We start from the raw sequence: 15,491 nt of genomic DNA on the forward strand, positions 1-15,491 counted from the left end.
TTTTTTTTTTTTTTTTTTTTTTTGGGTATGGCACTTTTGGCCGGTTTCTGAGGATCTTTTTCCACACACAGAGCTGCGGATTCCGTTTTGTCTCTTTACGTTATTCGTTCCATTCCGATGAGAGAACCAAAAGCATACTCAAATATCATGTAGGAGGAATCGAATAAAATCCACTAGAAAAAGTTATTGTATGCTTGTTAACTTACATTCTTGCTAAAAGCCATTTAGAAGATATAAATTGCAGTAAGATCATGTGCGACAAATTTGATCAAGAACGTGTTAGTAAAAATTGAACTCATGACATTCTGTTACGGGAATCGTGTTCAAATTTTTGGGAGTATATATACATTTTTTAGTTCCCAAGTATACTGAGAATTGATTCTCACAAATACACACAAATATTAAGGAGTAGTACTAAATACCAATGAACATAGAGAAGCAATGTTCCATCATTCCTCCAACATTTGTACTAGTAGTTTGTATACAGCAGCTACATTATATTGTGATAGAATGTGAATGTAGTACAAATAAAGGCTGAAAAGGCGCAATGACAATTGACAGCAAGGACTTCCACTTCATCATCATTACATAATTGAATACATGCATGCATGTTCCCGGAGCGGTGCTATTTTAAGCTTAATATATTAATCACACCCACAATTAATCTTTACTTAAATCATTACACTAAACACTCAGTTTAGTTTTTGGGTTAATTTGGTGCATGTAATTATGGTGTTGCAAGAATGGCTGTGCAATACATTTAACAGTGTTGTAAATATATTTTATATTTGATTGAGGCAGCCATTTACAATGAGCTTTGAGTGTATTTTTGAGTATCCCTTTCTAAATCATTAAAAAAAAAGATTAAGTAGTTTCAAGTGAAAATTTATGAATAATGACGCATGATCAAAGCATGATAATGACAATATAAGAGTTTTAATTCTAGTGGGCACCACTACACTTGTCTCCCACTAAATAAGTCATTGCGTCATTATGATTTACTTTGGATCAAGTTATGAGACCTTTGGATGATAACTTTTTCATTTGTGGATTAAAAAAATAATTAAATCATTATAAATCGTAATAATTGAATGGTTAAATCACAATTTCATCAATTAATGAAATTAGGAAAAAGAGGGGGAAGTTGGGTAATAGGATGACGGCTCGCCCAAGTGTGAACGGGCGGGCCCCATTTCAAAATGTCGCGTTTGGTGGGTCCAGAGACCAGGGGGCCCCACTTTTCACTTTAAACTGTGTGCGTACTGGTAATAATGGCAGCAGCCATGAGCCACCCAACCAACTCGCTCACTCTCACTCAGTACATAACACTGACAAGCGCGCATCAGCAACTTCCTTTTCTCGGGAGATAAAAACAAGATAACATAAATATAATAAATATAAACGAAGAAAAGAGGAAAGAAAGCAACTTGTACGACAACCAATAATAACAGCTGTATTCTAATGCTGCATAGAGAAAAAAAAAATAAATTAAAAAGCGCAGAATAAAGCGCCAAAGCATAAGGCGCTTTAATTTGGCCAAAATCTTGAGCTTCTAGTGGTGGTGTTGGTGGGTGGTGGGCAATGGGTCTGAAGCTTGTAATGTGGAATGTGTTGGTGATAGGAGTGGTGTTACTGGGCACCTGGATTTCTTCTGGAAATGCTTCAGTATCCTATGATAAGAATGCTTTCATTGTCAATGGCCACAGAAAGATCCTTATTTCTGGATCCATTCACTACCCCAGAAGTACACCTGAGGTATATAACTATATATAAGTGCTGTTTGAAGGTTTTGGGGAAATGGGTATTTCATATTTGTGGGTACTATGATTTGATTGTTTGGATTACAGATGTGGCCAGATCTTCTGCAGAAGGCTAAGGAAGGAGGGTTGGATGTGATCCAGACTTATATTTTCTGGAATGGGCATGAGCCTCAACCTGGGAAAGTGAGTAAAGAATCATGCTTTCTTTGAAGGGGTTTACTTTAATTTAGTCAATTACTGATTTTGTTATGGGGGTTTTTCAGTATTATTTTGAGGATAGGTATGATGTTGTGAAGTTCATTAAGCTGGCACAGGAAGCTGGGCTTTATGTTCATCTCAGGATTGGGCCTTATGCTTGTGGGGAATGGAATTTTGGGTAATCTTTACAAATTTATAGGATGAACTTGAATGATTCAATTTTGGGAGTAAAGTCAGAGTCTTGAAATGTTTTTGCTTCTGTTCTGTCACTCTCAGGGGATTTCCAGTTTGGCTGAAGTTTGTCCCAGGGATTAGTTTCAGAACAGATAATGAACCTTTCAAGGTTAGGCAAAACATCCTTGTACTGAATACTGATGATTCTGCCTCATGTTCTTTAATTTGATTGGTTTCTAAATTTGGGTTGTGATCTTTTTGTCTCAAAAGTCTGCAATGCAAAAGTTCACAACCATGATTGTAGATATGATGAAAACCGAAAGGCTGTATGCATCTCAGGGTGGTCCAATAATCTTATCCCAGGTAATTAGATGAACATTTTCCTTTGCTCAATGGCATTGTTTCACTTTGTTCAGCTATAAAGTTTGTATAGTAGCTTGCCTTTATACTAAAAAAATATGTTTAATTTCTCTCGAAATTCAATGACAGATTGAGAACGAATATGGACCGATGGAATATGAATTGGGCGAACCAGGTAAAGCTTATGCGAAATGGGCGGCCAAAATGGCTGTGGATCTTGACATAGGTGTCCCGTGGGTCATGTGCAAGCAAGATGATGCCCCCGATCCAATTGTAAGTGTCACTATTGAATGTCTCGTTATTGTTCCGATTCTTGTTTGTTATGTAGCTTAGTTGCATTGCTGATGGAGTAGCTGTCCCCCATGGATGACCATGTGATTTTTCACATTTCTTTCAGCCCCTTTCACATGGCCTGCAATTATTTTTTTAGTCAAAACAAATCACAGACTAAAATGGCCTTTTTCACTTCAATGATTATCCTTCATCTGCAGATTGTCTGCAAAGAACAACAACTTATTCCTCCTTTCTAATCGAGATGTCATCTGTTTTTATCTCTGTTGTTTTACGTCGTTCTTTTGTATTAATTACTGCCGTCATCATTGTATCTTCTTATACTTGATTATTCATCCTCTGTAACTGGTAAGGCATCTGCTTTATCCCCATTTTGAATTATGAAATTACTAATATCGTTTTCCTTTCGCTAATAAGTATACACTTTAACTGCCTGATGTGACTATTTTTCCCCCTCCCAGATTAATTCTTGCAATGGTTTTTACTGTGACTACTTTTCCCCGAATAAAGCCTATAAACCCAAGATGTGGACAGAAGCCTGGACTGCCTGGTAATTTGCATGCTTACTTTATGTAGTTGGTCTCTGGGGAAGATTTTGTGGCTGGCAAAGCGTATTTGATTGGTTTATTTTCATTAGCTATAACAATAATCTATTAACATAAGTTCTGGCAAGCGGGATTAATGAATTTTCCTTCTATCAGATGTCAAAGTCCATATTATAGCTAAGCGTTTTTGCAGGTTTACTGAATTTGGAGGTCCAGTTCCTTACCGTCCAGCTGAGGATATGGCTTATTCAGTTGCAAAGTTCATAATGAACGGGGGTGCTTTCGTCAATTATTACATGGTAATCGTTGTGTGTGTGTGGTTTTTTTTTTGTGGGTTGCTAGTGAAAGTACACTTTCTGACTCAAATGGTTTTGTTTTGGCCAGTATCACGGGGGCACAAACTTTGGCAGGACATCTGGAGGTCCGTTTATTTCCACTAGCTATGACTACGACGCTCCTCTTGATGAATTTGGTAAGTACATACAACAATCCAAGATTTTATTGGTTTAAAATTGCAGACCTCGATTTTGAAATAAGAAAAGTATGTTAAGCTCAGAAGTTTCATGCCAAGAGGTCATTAACTGTCGAGGTAAACTGAAGAAAGTTTTTCCTTTGATGTCAAAGGTTTATTACGTCAACCTAAATGGGGTCATCTGAAAGATCTTCATCGAGCAATAAAGCTGTGTGAGCCAGCTTTAGTATCCGGAGATCCAACTATAACGTCGCTTGGACCCTATCAAGAGGTTTGGCTTGCTTAAAACTCTCTCGAAGCTACTTATTGTGCTCCCGAATAGGCAAACATCCTTAATCCTTATGTTTCATTTTCACTAGGCTCGTGTTTTCAAATCGAAGTCGGGAACTTGTGCTGCATTCCTTGCAAACCACGACCAACATTCGTTTGCTAAAGTGGCTTTCGGGGAAATGCATTATCACTTGCCCCCGTGGTCTATCAGCATCCTCCCGGACTGCAAGAACACCGTGTATAATACTGCAAGGGTGAGATAACGCAATAACGCAATAACGCCCCCTTTTATAGAATTTCTTAGGCGGTTTTGGACACACATCATCCTATGAAAAGGCTCTGACATCGAACTCGGTTTAATGTGAAGGTTGGTGCCCAAACCACACAAATGACGATGACATCTGTTGACCAAGGGTTCTCTTGGCAGTCGTATAATGAAGAGACACCGTCTTATGATGACAAGACATTTACAGTTGTTGGGTTGTTGGAGCAGATTAACACCACGAGAGATGCTTCTGATTATCTGTGGTACATGACAGAGTAAGTTCTGTTAAAAACTTGGAAATTCTTAATCCACTAACCCCGCTTCATTTCAATTTCGTTATCCCGATAAAATTTTCAATACCAGTGTCAGGATCAATCCAGGCGAAGGGTTCTTGAAATATGGAAATATGCCTTGGCTTACTGTCTTCTCTGCTGGTCACGCTTTACATGTTTTCATAAATGGTCAATTAGTAGGTACGAATTAATGCGTTATGCATAATTTTGTGACTTTATTTGGCGTGATGATGTAAGTTTTTCACTTTATTTACTTGTTCTCGTCAATGTTTTGGCCTGGCAGGATCGGCCTATGGAAGTTTAGAGAACCCGAAACTGACCTTCAGTCAAGGTGTAAATCTGCGGGCAGGTGTGAATAAAATTTCACTGTTGAGCATTGCTGTTGGCCTTCCGGTTCGTTCTTTCTCTGATATTTCTACTGTCCCGTTGGCTCTATGTGTATGGTTTTTACACTGCCATGGATGAATAAATGAAGTTCGTTTTTCTTACATCTTATTGTCCAGAATGTCGGTCCTCATTTTGAGACATGGAATGCTGGTGTTCTTGGCCCGGTTACGCTTAGTGGCCTCAATGAGGGAAGCAGAGATTTAACGTGGCAGAAATGGTCCTACAAGGTTGATTGATCTTCAGACTTAAGATACACATTGGAATTGAATTCTGATGGTTTATAATCGCTTTTTATTGACTAACCAGAGATCTTTTGTCAGATTGGCCTTGAAGGTGAAGCTCTGAATCTTCATTCACTTAGCGGGATCTCTTCGGTTGAGTGGGTTCAAGGTTCTTTTGTGTCTCAAAAACAACCTCTGACGTGGTATAAGGTATGCACCCGGCCTTTGCCCCTTCCATCACGTCATCTCCCTCCCTACTACACTAATATCTGCATCTCGTTAAATGAAACTAATCCAGTCGAGAACCTTAGCAATATGTTCGTTAGTTCTCTTGAGACAATGTTTTCTAGCCAGATTAGACTAAATTCAGTCGAGAACCTTAACAATATGTTCTAATGTTGTCTCATTAGTTCTCTTGAGACAACATTTTCTAGCCAGATTAGACTAATTCAGTCGAGAACCTTAGCAATATGTTCTTTAGTTCTCTTGAGACGACGTTTTCTAGCCAGATTAGACTAATTCAGTCGAGAACCTTAGCAATATGTTCTTTAGTTCTCTTGAGACAACGTTTTCTAGCCAGATTAGACTAATTATTCAGTCGAGAACCTTAGCAATATGTTCTTGAGACGACGTTTTTGGTGTTGTCCAGACCACATTTGATGCTCCGGAAGGAGATGAGCCCTTGGCTTTGGACATGAGCACGATGAGCAAAGGCCAAGTATGGATAAATGGCAACAGCATTGGACGCCATTGGCCTGGAAACAAAGCACCCAACGATGGCTGCAGTTTCTGCAACTATGCAGGTTGGTTCGACGAGAGAAAGTGCCTAAGCAACTGTGGAGAGGCTTCACAGAGATGGTGAGATAGATGGATACCATTCTCTATCCATCAAACGTGTTTTTTAGTGTTTCTTTTCAACTAAAAGTTTAAACTGACTTAACCACCACCGAACTTTGAAGGTACCATGTTCCCCGGTCCTGGCTACGCCCAACAGGCAATCTGCTCGTGATTTTCGAGGAATGGGGAGGAAATCCCTATGGAATCTCGTTGCTAAAACGAGAAACAGCGAGTGTGTGTGCGCAGATGTTTGAATGGCAGCCCCAGTTGATGAACTGGGAGATGCAAGCTTCAGGCAAAGCAAAAAAACCGCTGAGACCCAAAGTCCACTTGTCCTGCGGCCATGGTGGAAAGAATATCAGTGCCATCAAATTTGCAAGCTTTGGAACCCCAGAAGGTATATGCGGCGACTTCCAACAGGGAAGCTGCCATGCCTTTCACTCATTCGACATTTTTGAAAAGGTACCATTTCATGACCTTATCGGGTTAATATCATCTGGTCTGTCCCAACTAAAAGTTAAATCAAGAAGAATCATTTCTCATTATGTCTCAACTAAAAATCAAGCAGATAAATATTTTTTTCTTTGGGTGACAAAAAACCCACACTTTATGGCCCTAACTGGCGAAAGATCACAAGAAAATAATCAGTCTAAATTGAACCTGCCTCGTTACTCTAGCCTGCAAAAGACAATCCCGCATTGTAACTCTAACAGGCAGAGAACCATAAGCTTGTCTGTATTTGACTAGTTTAAATCAGCATTGTAACTCTAACAGGCAGAGAACCATAAGCTTGTCTGTATTTGACTAGTTTAAATCAGAAAAGTCAATAGACCGAGCTTGTCTGTATTTGACGGACGGGTTTAAATCAAGAAAGTTAAACGTTTGTCTGTCTCTAACTAAGAGTGAGAGGTGTTTTGTGTTGCAGTATTGTGTGGGGTGGAATTCATGCACAGTGCCTGTAACACCAGAAGCATTTGGAGGGGATCCATGTCCGAATGTGATGAAGAAAGTGGCTGTTGAGGTTATCTGCAGTTGATGGGTCCTAAGATCATCCTAGGAAAGGGACACTCATCCCCTGACATAATTTTACACTGTACCATGATGTTCCATTTTTTGAAGAAGCAAGAAGACACTTCTTCCTCCATAGTTATACACCACCATTTGTGTTAATCAATGTATATACAAACAAAGCAGACGCATAATTTGGTTAGAGAGGCAACTCCAGCCAAATTAATCAGACCATTCCATTAATTTAAAATTCATAAAATTATAAATTATAAATGTTGAAAAATCATAAAATTATAAATTATAAATGTTGAAAATAAAGTACGCATATTATAATCTTGAAATTATCTGCACTATTCCGATTCAACCACTGCTTGAAAATGCATACATACATAACTATATAAGCTCAAAGCAGCAATCTTATATTCTCGATCAGCTTAATCGTCTTATTTAGGAGGGGGTCGGAATGGTGATATATGGTGTTATATATATTAAACATCGGTGACAAGGCGGAGATAATCCTTCCCGGAGGGGAGATCGACGGTGTTGAACCCCTGCGGGAACTGCTTCTTGGCCTCGTCGGTTGAGACGCTGGGAGAGATAACCACCGCCTCCCCCTGCTTCCAGTTCACCGGCGTCGCAATCTTGTGCTTCGCCGCAAGTTTCAGCGAGTCCAATACCCTTATCACCTCATCCATGTTCCGGCCAGTGCTCGCCGGATACAGAAAGCTCAGCTTAATCTACAAATTAAATTAAACAGTACAAACCGTGAAAATTATATTGTCACCGATCATTGGGGTAGGGATACTAAAAAAAATATATTTGTCTCATTTTATAAGTCCTACGACAGAGGTTAAAGCTAACTTTTTTTTTCACAATTTATCTGTCAGGTTTACTAATAGGGTCAAACCTGACTCTATCTTAATTGAATCAAGACACATTTTATAGACAGTGTAGTAATTAAATTAAATTAAACCTTCTTGTCGGCGGCGACGATGTGGAGAGCGCGGGAAGGAACGTTGTTGCCGGCGGAGTCCTTCTCGTCGGGATCAACCATGTTGAGAAGCTTAATGAGTTTCCTGTCGGGATCAGCGATGATGGGGTATCCAACCTTGTGGCCTTTGTTGTAAGCTTCAATGTCCTTGATCCACGCCTTGTGAGACTCCACGTCGTCGCAGGACAAACCGAGCAGCTTCACTCCACGCTCGGAGAACTTGTCGGCGTATGCCGCCATCATCCCTAGCTCCGTCGTGCACACCGGAGTAAAATCACCTGAACCATACAGATCAGTTCAGTCCCCGGAAAATCAAGAAAACAGAAAAATAAATGAAATAACTCAGAAAAGTTGGTAAACTAGTGTCTAGGTAACTACAAAATTATAAGTAGTTGTACTCTATAATCTTCTACTCCTAACTAGGAAAGTTTATTAATCTTTTTTAGTTTAAGGTATGTACCTTTTGTGATCAATTACTAATTTGGATCACTATCTCATCTCATGCAGAATAGTAACTGTGGATTTTCCAGTAATTTTTATATAAAAAAAAATAGAAAAGCAAGAAATTAAAAGCCATGCAGATATTAGAAGATTGATGAATACCCGGATGGGAGAAGAGGACAACGAAGGTGTCAATGTAGTCGTGGAGCTTGAAGCTTCCATGGGTGGTTTCAACTTCAAGATTGGGGATCTCGTCGCCAATGGTAAGGCCCGGCATCTTTCAACAGACAAAGATAATCAAACTAGCTTAGCTACTATGAACTGTGGTTGTACGAGGTAATGTTGGTGGGAGTTGGGGGGTTATATATAGGGCGGGGAGAGATAGATGGAGAGTAACGGTTGTAGTAATGGAAAAGGTAATTAAGTGCATGCATGAAGGGAACGTGTCAGTGAGGTGTGTTCAGATGTGGCTAATGGCGTTTGGCACATGCCCTGCATGCGGCGCCCGGTTGCGTCACCCGCTTCCACGTATTCGCGTGTGCTCAACCACCCTAGCTTCTTCAATTCTTTCGGCTACACTACTCACTAGACGTGTATGTATGTGTGTGAACGCGATCTCCAATCCTGCATTCAATGTAATATTATCTTTACAAGGCTAATTAACTTTGAAAGCCGTTTTATATATGCAATTTATTGTTTTAATATTAAATTGCATATCGTTTTAATTAGGACTAGGGGCATACGATTAGGTAATGTTTTGTATAGACAACAAACATCCCATTTTCTATATCTATTTTTCCATTTTTTAAAACGATTTTTCACTATAGTTTTTAATTGAAAAATAAAGTTGTACACAACCACTTGAAATGAAATGAGACCTGCGTTATACTACATTACAGCACAGTAAAATCATCCATAAAAATATCTGTATATCGCCTTGAGCTATTACACTATCACTGTGATAGAAGAGACAACACTCATGCAATATGAACCTATACACTACAACTTGAAATGAAAGACAGCTAAACTTTCTCTAATTCTCAGCTTCATCACTAATCACTGCAATAGTAACAAGCCGTTGAGCTTTTTTCTCACCATCAGGCATCAGTCGATCTTCACGGAGCTGTAGATTTTCCTGACAAACCATAAGCAAGTGTAGAAGCCAATTGTTCCGGTTAATGCAAAGAAGGCATATGATGCAATCAACATATAACCGAAATATAAAATGCCAGAGACAAGCTTAGTGATTTCCAGTTTGGTGAAGAAGTAGAAAATGGAGTAGAGGAAAAGGTAGAGAGCTGAAGAACCGGCGGTGAGATAGGCCCTCCACCACCAATTGTAGTCCTCGCTGCACAATTGGAAGTAGCAGAGCACCACGGATATCTCTGCGCATGTGATCAGTAGGATGAGGAAGACTATGAAAAGGAAGCCGAATATGTAGTAGAATTGGTTAAGCCATATGGAAGTCAAGATGAAGAACAGCTCAATGAAAACAGCTCCAAAAGGAAGGATGCCACCAATAAGTATTGAAAAGGCCGGCTTCATGTACCATGTTTGCTCGGGTATTTGCCTTGGTATCTTGTTTGTCTTTACTGGATCTTCAATGGCTGGTTTTTTGAAACCCAAATAGCTACCCACAAACACTAATGGCACTGAAATCCCAAACCATAAGCAAACAAGCGCAAACATGGTTCCAAATGGAACAGCTCCAGAAGATTGCTCCCCCCAGATCAGAGCATTAAGTACAAAGAATACTGCAAAAAGAATTCCAGGGAACATGAAAGCAGTTTTCAAGGTAATCCTCTTCCACTCTGTACCCCTAAACATTTTGTATAGACGTGATGAGGAATAGCCTGCAAATATGCCCATGAAGACCCATAATAGAACCATGGCTGTCATAAGCCCACCTCGGTTGGAAGGTGAAAGGAAACCCAACAATGCGAAGATCATTGTCACAAGGGTCATTGCAAATATTTGAACACCGGTTCCAACATAAACACATAGTAATCCAGGATTCATAGGAGGCCTGAACACATCTCCATGAACAAGCTTCCATCCTGTTTCCTCCTGTGCCTCATCTTGGGTTTCCAACTGATTATAGTTTGCAATATCTTTGTAGAGGGTTCTCAGCATAATCATGGCAACCATACCAGAAAGGAAGAGGACAATCATTAGGGAATTAATAATGGAAAACCAGTGAATTTGATCATCATTCATAAGAAGGTAAGTATCCCAACGAGAAGCCCATTTAATCTCACTTTCCTGGGGTGAAAAAAGGCAGTGCAGGTGAGACATGAAGATACAATAAACAATCTTTCAAAGGAAGAAGCACAACGGTTCATATGAAAATACCTTGAAAGACACATCATAAGTGAAAACAACCTCCTTATTTGTGTCTACTTCTTGGGGAACTGTAGTACCCTGCAAAATATTTTTGGTATTCTGGTTGCATGTTGTCACCTGGGGGTTCTTCTCATTCCAATCCTTGTACTCGTGATTAATGCTGTCCACAGAACCAAGCTCAGTCAGGAGAGATCAGAAGAACATTTAACATAGTTTAAGGGGTATTATTGTGTTAGTTTAGTATTTCTTTTTCTTGATTTTTCACATTTAAAAGAACTAAAGAGGTTCTGAGATAAGTCTCCTGCCTAATCTCTATAGAGCTCTCCCAATAAGCCCCTTCTCTCTGCTTTCTCACTCTAAAACTCTCTTATTGCTTCTATATATAGACCTAATAAGAGAAAAAGGATTACAAGAATACCAATATAGACAAGAATGTTCTAGACCTTCAATATGTATACATATTTGAATTGTTTATACTTGACCGGGTGATAGTTTCATCTTGTTTGTTGGAATAAATGCATTCTCAGCTTATCAAGGGGAAAAAGAAAGGCATTGGAAATTGAGACAAGAAAATGCCCAAAATGGACTGTATTCTTCAATATTAGAAGAGAACATGTAAAGCATTTCTACCTGTTTGGTGTAACTTCAAATCCCACTATTCGAGCGGTGTCAGTTTCAGTATCCTTGTGATACATGACTCTAAAGCTTAAGTGGTTATTGATGAAATATTTCTCCTCTTTACTCTGTAGAAGCAAGCAAGCAAATATAAAACTAGTCAACAAAAATTCTGAATGATCAGTAATCAAACAACAGCAATTTGGATTCTACACTGACCCCTGCATAGTTCCCCTTGAACCCAACACGAAAACCATGTTCATGTATGGTTGACTGAGTTCCATCCCGCTTTTGTCTAATTACAGCAACTGGAAGGTTATCCAAAATCCTGCATGGATTTCCATTATTCTTAATTGAATCAAAACGAAACCAAGTTATCATTCTTAAACAACACCCTCCTCTGGCAAAAGAACATCACCAAGAAAGTGCATGCATGTCAGCACTGAAAAAGACTAAAAATATACATTGTTGCAGCTAAAACTTACATGTTAACCCTATATTCATCATCAATTTTTTCTTTGAAGTTCTTTGCAGCTTCAGCATCAAGTTTTACTCGACAAGCCACCTTGCAAGGCAACTCTTGCCTCATATTGAACTGTCAATATAATCCACAAAACATAGACCCCATCAGCGAAGTACAAGCCTGATACTTATCAAATACTGGTTTCTGTTTCAACAACTGCAGATTAAAGGGACAAAACAATAGATGCTTACAGTATAAACTGAGTTCTCTATCCGATCACCTCGAAGAACCTCCCCCAAATTTTCTGCATTATTCATAATTTTGGTAGGCTTGCAATACTTCAGGAAATAATAGTCATACGGAAGCTGAGTCTTTGTGGAAGAAAGCTTGTTCACTTTAACAGCTAGTGGATTACCCTGTCAAGAATGCAGACAGAAATTTCAAAAGGCCTGCCATGTAAGAGATCAAATTAATCTCTTCAACCCCAGCCCCAACAAACACACGCACACATGACTAGACAGCATTGACTACAAATTAGTTCATCTAATCTAGCCAACTAGAAATTTACAAGCAAGCCTTTAAGCCTCCTTTCCTCTGTCAACTTGCAGGCTTGCAGCCCATCGTTCCACATAAAAACAATTATGCTCTAAAATTACTACTGGTGAAAGTAATACGCTGAAATACAAACAAATCCGTAATCAGAAGTGAGTACGTTCACCAAAGGTGACCAGCCAACAATGCATAGCTAGTTAGCTACTGCCTAAAGTAGAGATCGACCAAACGACCAATCACCATTCACATCAATCCATAAATAAAAACGCAATTCCAGAAGCTTTCAAACCCGAGATCCAACCCATAAACATTTTCCAGATACCTAGAAGGAGCATGGATATCGACAGACAGATCCATAGCAAAATAGTACAGATAATTCACTATAACCAATCCAAGTTTAAGAAAACTAGTACAGAGCACCATTTAACCATCGATTCAAGAGCAAAATACATACAAAAAAATTAAATAGAAAAAAAAATAATGCAGAACAGCAGAAACGTACAGTTTGAAAATCTCGAGGAGCAACACCGGGGAGGTAGAAGGATTGCGCAGACGATACGAGGAAGAACAGAAGAGAGACGATGGATATCGTGTTAACCCGACCCGACACCCTTCTGCCCATTTCGAACCGCTCCATTTCAGCACAATCAGAGCTAACAAGCGGAGAAGCACGGAAACAGTAGGAAGACCAGTGGAAAGGGGTTTTATGGCGAGCTTTTTACCGACCGGCGAAGACTTTTGGATATGCTAGCTAAACAATTTGCAACCAACGTCCTTCTAGTTTTCGTTTATTGCATAAGAATCCATGTAATTTTGAAAATATTGAATCCTCTGTTGAAACTTTCAATTTTTCACCAAAACACCATAAGTGATGAAAATAATAGTTAATTTGCAACAAAACAAACATAAATAGTACCACGCGAATTTTAGCGGCTCTATCTCTAGGGTTTTCCTTAGAGAGCTTTCTCCCTATTGGTTTTAGGGTTTCTCCTATTCCCTCGTTTATCGCTGAGCTTTCCGACAGTTTTTTTCTTTTCGTTCTGTGATCTTTGTTCCGTTTCCGTCGTTCTTGTTGTTTGAACAATGGATGTTCATACGTTAGAAGCCAATTATGCCGTACTCTCTCTGGCTTATGAAGATGAGGGTGGCTTGGATGCTCCTGTCCTTGATCAAGCAAGTGGAAGGATAACATGTTATGAGTTGCTCGGACGTTTTCTCACGGATCGCACCATTAAAGCTGAGCACATGCTACAGGTAATGGCATCGGTTTGGCGTCCGGTTATGGGGGTCCGCATGGTTCCTTTGGAGGATAACTTATTTGTTTTCCAATTCCCGCACCTTAAAGATTTGAAGCGTGTGATTGATGAGGGCCCTTGGTCTTTTGAAAACAACACCCTAGTGTGCAAGCAGATTCCTCCCGGGGTGAGACCTGAAGCGGTGACTCTTGATACTCTGGACTTCTGGGTTCAAATCCACGATCTTCCTAATCTGTTCGTGAACAGCGAGTTTGTGGAGAAGATCGGTAACTATGTCGGTGTCTTCAAATCGTCAGACCCCAACAATTTTGGAGGTACGTGGAGGAGCTTTCTGCGTATTCGTGTTTGTCTAAACTTGTTTGAGCCGTTGAAGAGACGCATGACGCTGAGGTTGAGAGACGGATCCTTCCAATGGGTTTCCTTCAAATATGAGCGGTTGAACACGTTTTGTTTTTGTTGTGGTCTCATTGGCCATTCGGATCGCTTCTGTCGGAAAGTATTTGAAGAAGGTATCGAACCTAAGGATTTCTTGTATGGGGCTTGGATGAGGGCGGGTATCCGCCGCCCACCAAAACCTGTGGGAGCTAAATGGATCCTTGCTGACCTTCCTCATGAAGCTGTTTGTGTGCCTTCTACTCCAGCTATCCCAGCGACAAACCCTACTCTGGCGGAGAATACTACAGTTATGCATGGGGAGTTGAAGCTTCGCCGGGAAGATGACCATGATGCTCTACCTTCTTTAGCTACTGATATTGATATGAATGAGGTTCCAAAAAACTTGTCTTTGGCGGGTCCGGGGGTCCAGACCCGCCCATCCATATGAGTACGATAAGCTGGAACTGCCGGGGTTTGGGTGGCCCTCGGACAGTTCGAGAGTTACTGGGCTATGTGTCCATAAAGCGACCCAACTTCGTCTTTTTGATAGAGACGAAGGCTCGTGCATTGCAGTTGGAAAGAATTAGAGTGTGGTTGGGGTTCGAAGGTTTGTTCACAGTGGACAGAGTGGGGTTGGGAGGAGGTCTAGCTTTATTCTGGAGGGATTCCAACATGGCTACATTAATTGGAGCTTTATTCTGGAGGGATTCCAACATGGCTACATTAATTGGTTATGGCGATAATTTCATTGATGTGAATGTTACAGAGGATGGTAAACCCCCTTGGCGACTTACTTGCTTCTATGGCTTCCCAGAAAGGTCAAGAAGGCAACAGTCATGGGCTTTGCTTCGTGAGTTAAAGAGCAGATCAAATCTTCCTTGGCTTGTCATTGGCGATTTCAATGACATTGTATGTCATTCTGAGAAAAGGGGATACACTCCACATCCTAACGTGTTAATTGATGGCTTCAATGAGGCTCTGCTTGATTGTGAGTTATTTGACTTGGGAATGACGGGTCACAGATTCACGTGGGAGAGAGGAAGAGGCACTGACCATTGGATTGAAGAACGATTGGATCGTGCGGTTGCTTCTAATGATTGGCGTGAATTGTTCATCAATGCCTCAATTCTGAATATGCTATCCACCACGTCTGACCATAGTGCTCTATTCTTGGATGTGCATAGTTCGTGTGCTCGCAGGGGTAGTAAGAGCTTTAAATTTGAAGCTGCATGGTTACTTGATGTGAACTGTAAAGATGTTGTGGAATCCTCTTGGAGACTTTCTGCTTCGTTGGATTTTCAACATCGGATAACTCAATGTAGCCATGATCTTTGGAAGTGGGACAGTGAATATTTCCACAACTTTGGACGCAAG

General features: G+C 40.2%; 3 protein-coding genes across 3 annotated transcripts; 1 reads left to right on the top strand and 2 right to left on the bottom strand.

The window, feature by feature from the left end:
* The first annotated feature begins 1,513 nt into the window (after positions 1–1,513).
* Positions 1,514–7,354, top strand: LOC116010197 (beta-galactosidase-like). The gene is made up of 19 exons (XM_031249486.1): positions 1,514–1,755; positions 1,848–1,943; positions 2,024–2,136; positions 2,235–2,301; positions 2,403–2,495; positions 2,622–2,765; positions 3,245–3,333; positions 3,522–3,627; positions 3,713–3,800; positions 3,953–4,071; positions 4,160–4,324; positions 4,438–4,610; positions 4,699–4,808; positions 4,912–5,021; positions 5,132–5,242; positions 5,336–5,446; positions 5,886–6,094; positions 6,196–6,535; positions 6,999–7,354. The coding sequence occupies exons 1-19, from the start codon at positions 1,582–1,584 to the stop codon at positions 7,107–7,109; spliced, it is 2,529 nt and encodes an 842-aa protein (XP_031105346.1). The 5' UTR covers positions 1,514–1,581; the 3' UTR covers positions 7,110–7,354.
* Positions 7,355–7,408: 54 nt separating this feature from the next.
* On the bottom strand, positions 7,409–8,848 carry LOC116010198 (1-Cys peroxiredoxin A). The gene is made up of 3 exons (XM_031249487.1): positions 8,676–8,848; positions 8,055–8,350; positions 7,409–7,818 (listed from the first exon to the last, which is right to left on the bottom strand). Exons 1-3 carry the CDS (start codon positions 8,788–8,790, stop codon positions 7,570–7,572), a joined length of 660 nt encoding a protein of 219 aa, XP_031105347.1. The 5' UTR covers positions 8,791–8,848; the 3' UTR covers positions 7,409–7,569.
* Positions 8,849–9,374: 526 nt separating this feature from the next.
* On the bottom strand, positions 9,375–13,193 carry LOC116010436 (transmembrane 9 superfamily member 7). The gene is made up of 7 exons (XM_031249844.1): positions 12,989–13,193; positions 12,186–12,350; positions 11,957–12,066; positions 11,691–11,799; positions 11,487–11,599; positions 10,866–11,016; positions 9,375–10,775 (listed from the first exon to the last, which is right to left on the bottom strand). Exons 1-7 carry the CDS (start codon positions 13,121–13,123, stop codon positions 9,618–9,620), a joined length of 1,941 nt encoding a protein of 646 aa, XP_031105704.1. The 5' UTR covers positions 13,124–13,193; the 3' UTR covers positions 9,375–9,617.
* Between the last annotated feature and the right edge of the window lie 2,298 nt (positions 13,194–15,491).

The sequence above is a fragment of the Ipomoea triloba genome, chromosome 2 (genome assembly GCF_003576645.1).
Source record: "Ipomoea triloba cultivar NCNSP0323 chromosome 2, ASM357664v1".
Taxonomy (NCBI): domain Eukaryota; kingdom Viridiplantae; phylum Streptophyta; class Magnoliopsida; order Solanales; family Convolvulaceae; genus Ipomoea; species Ipomoea triloba.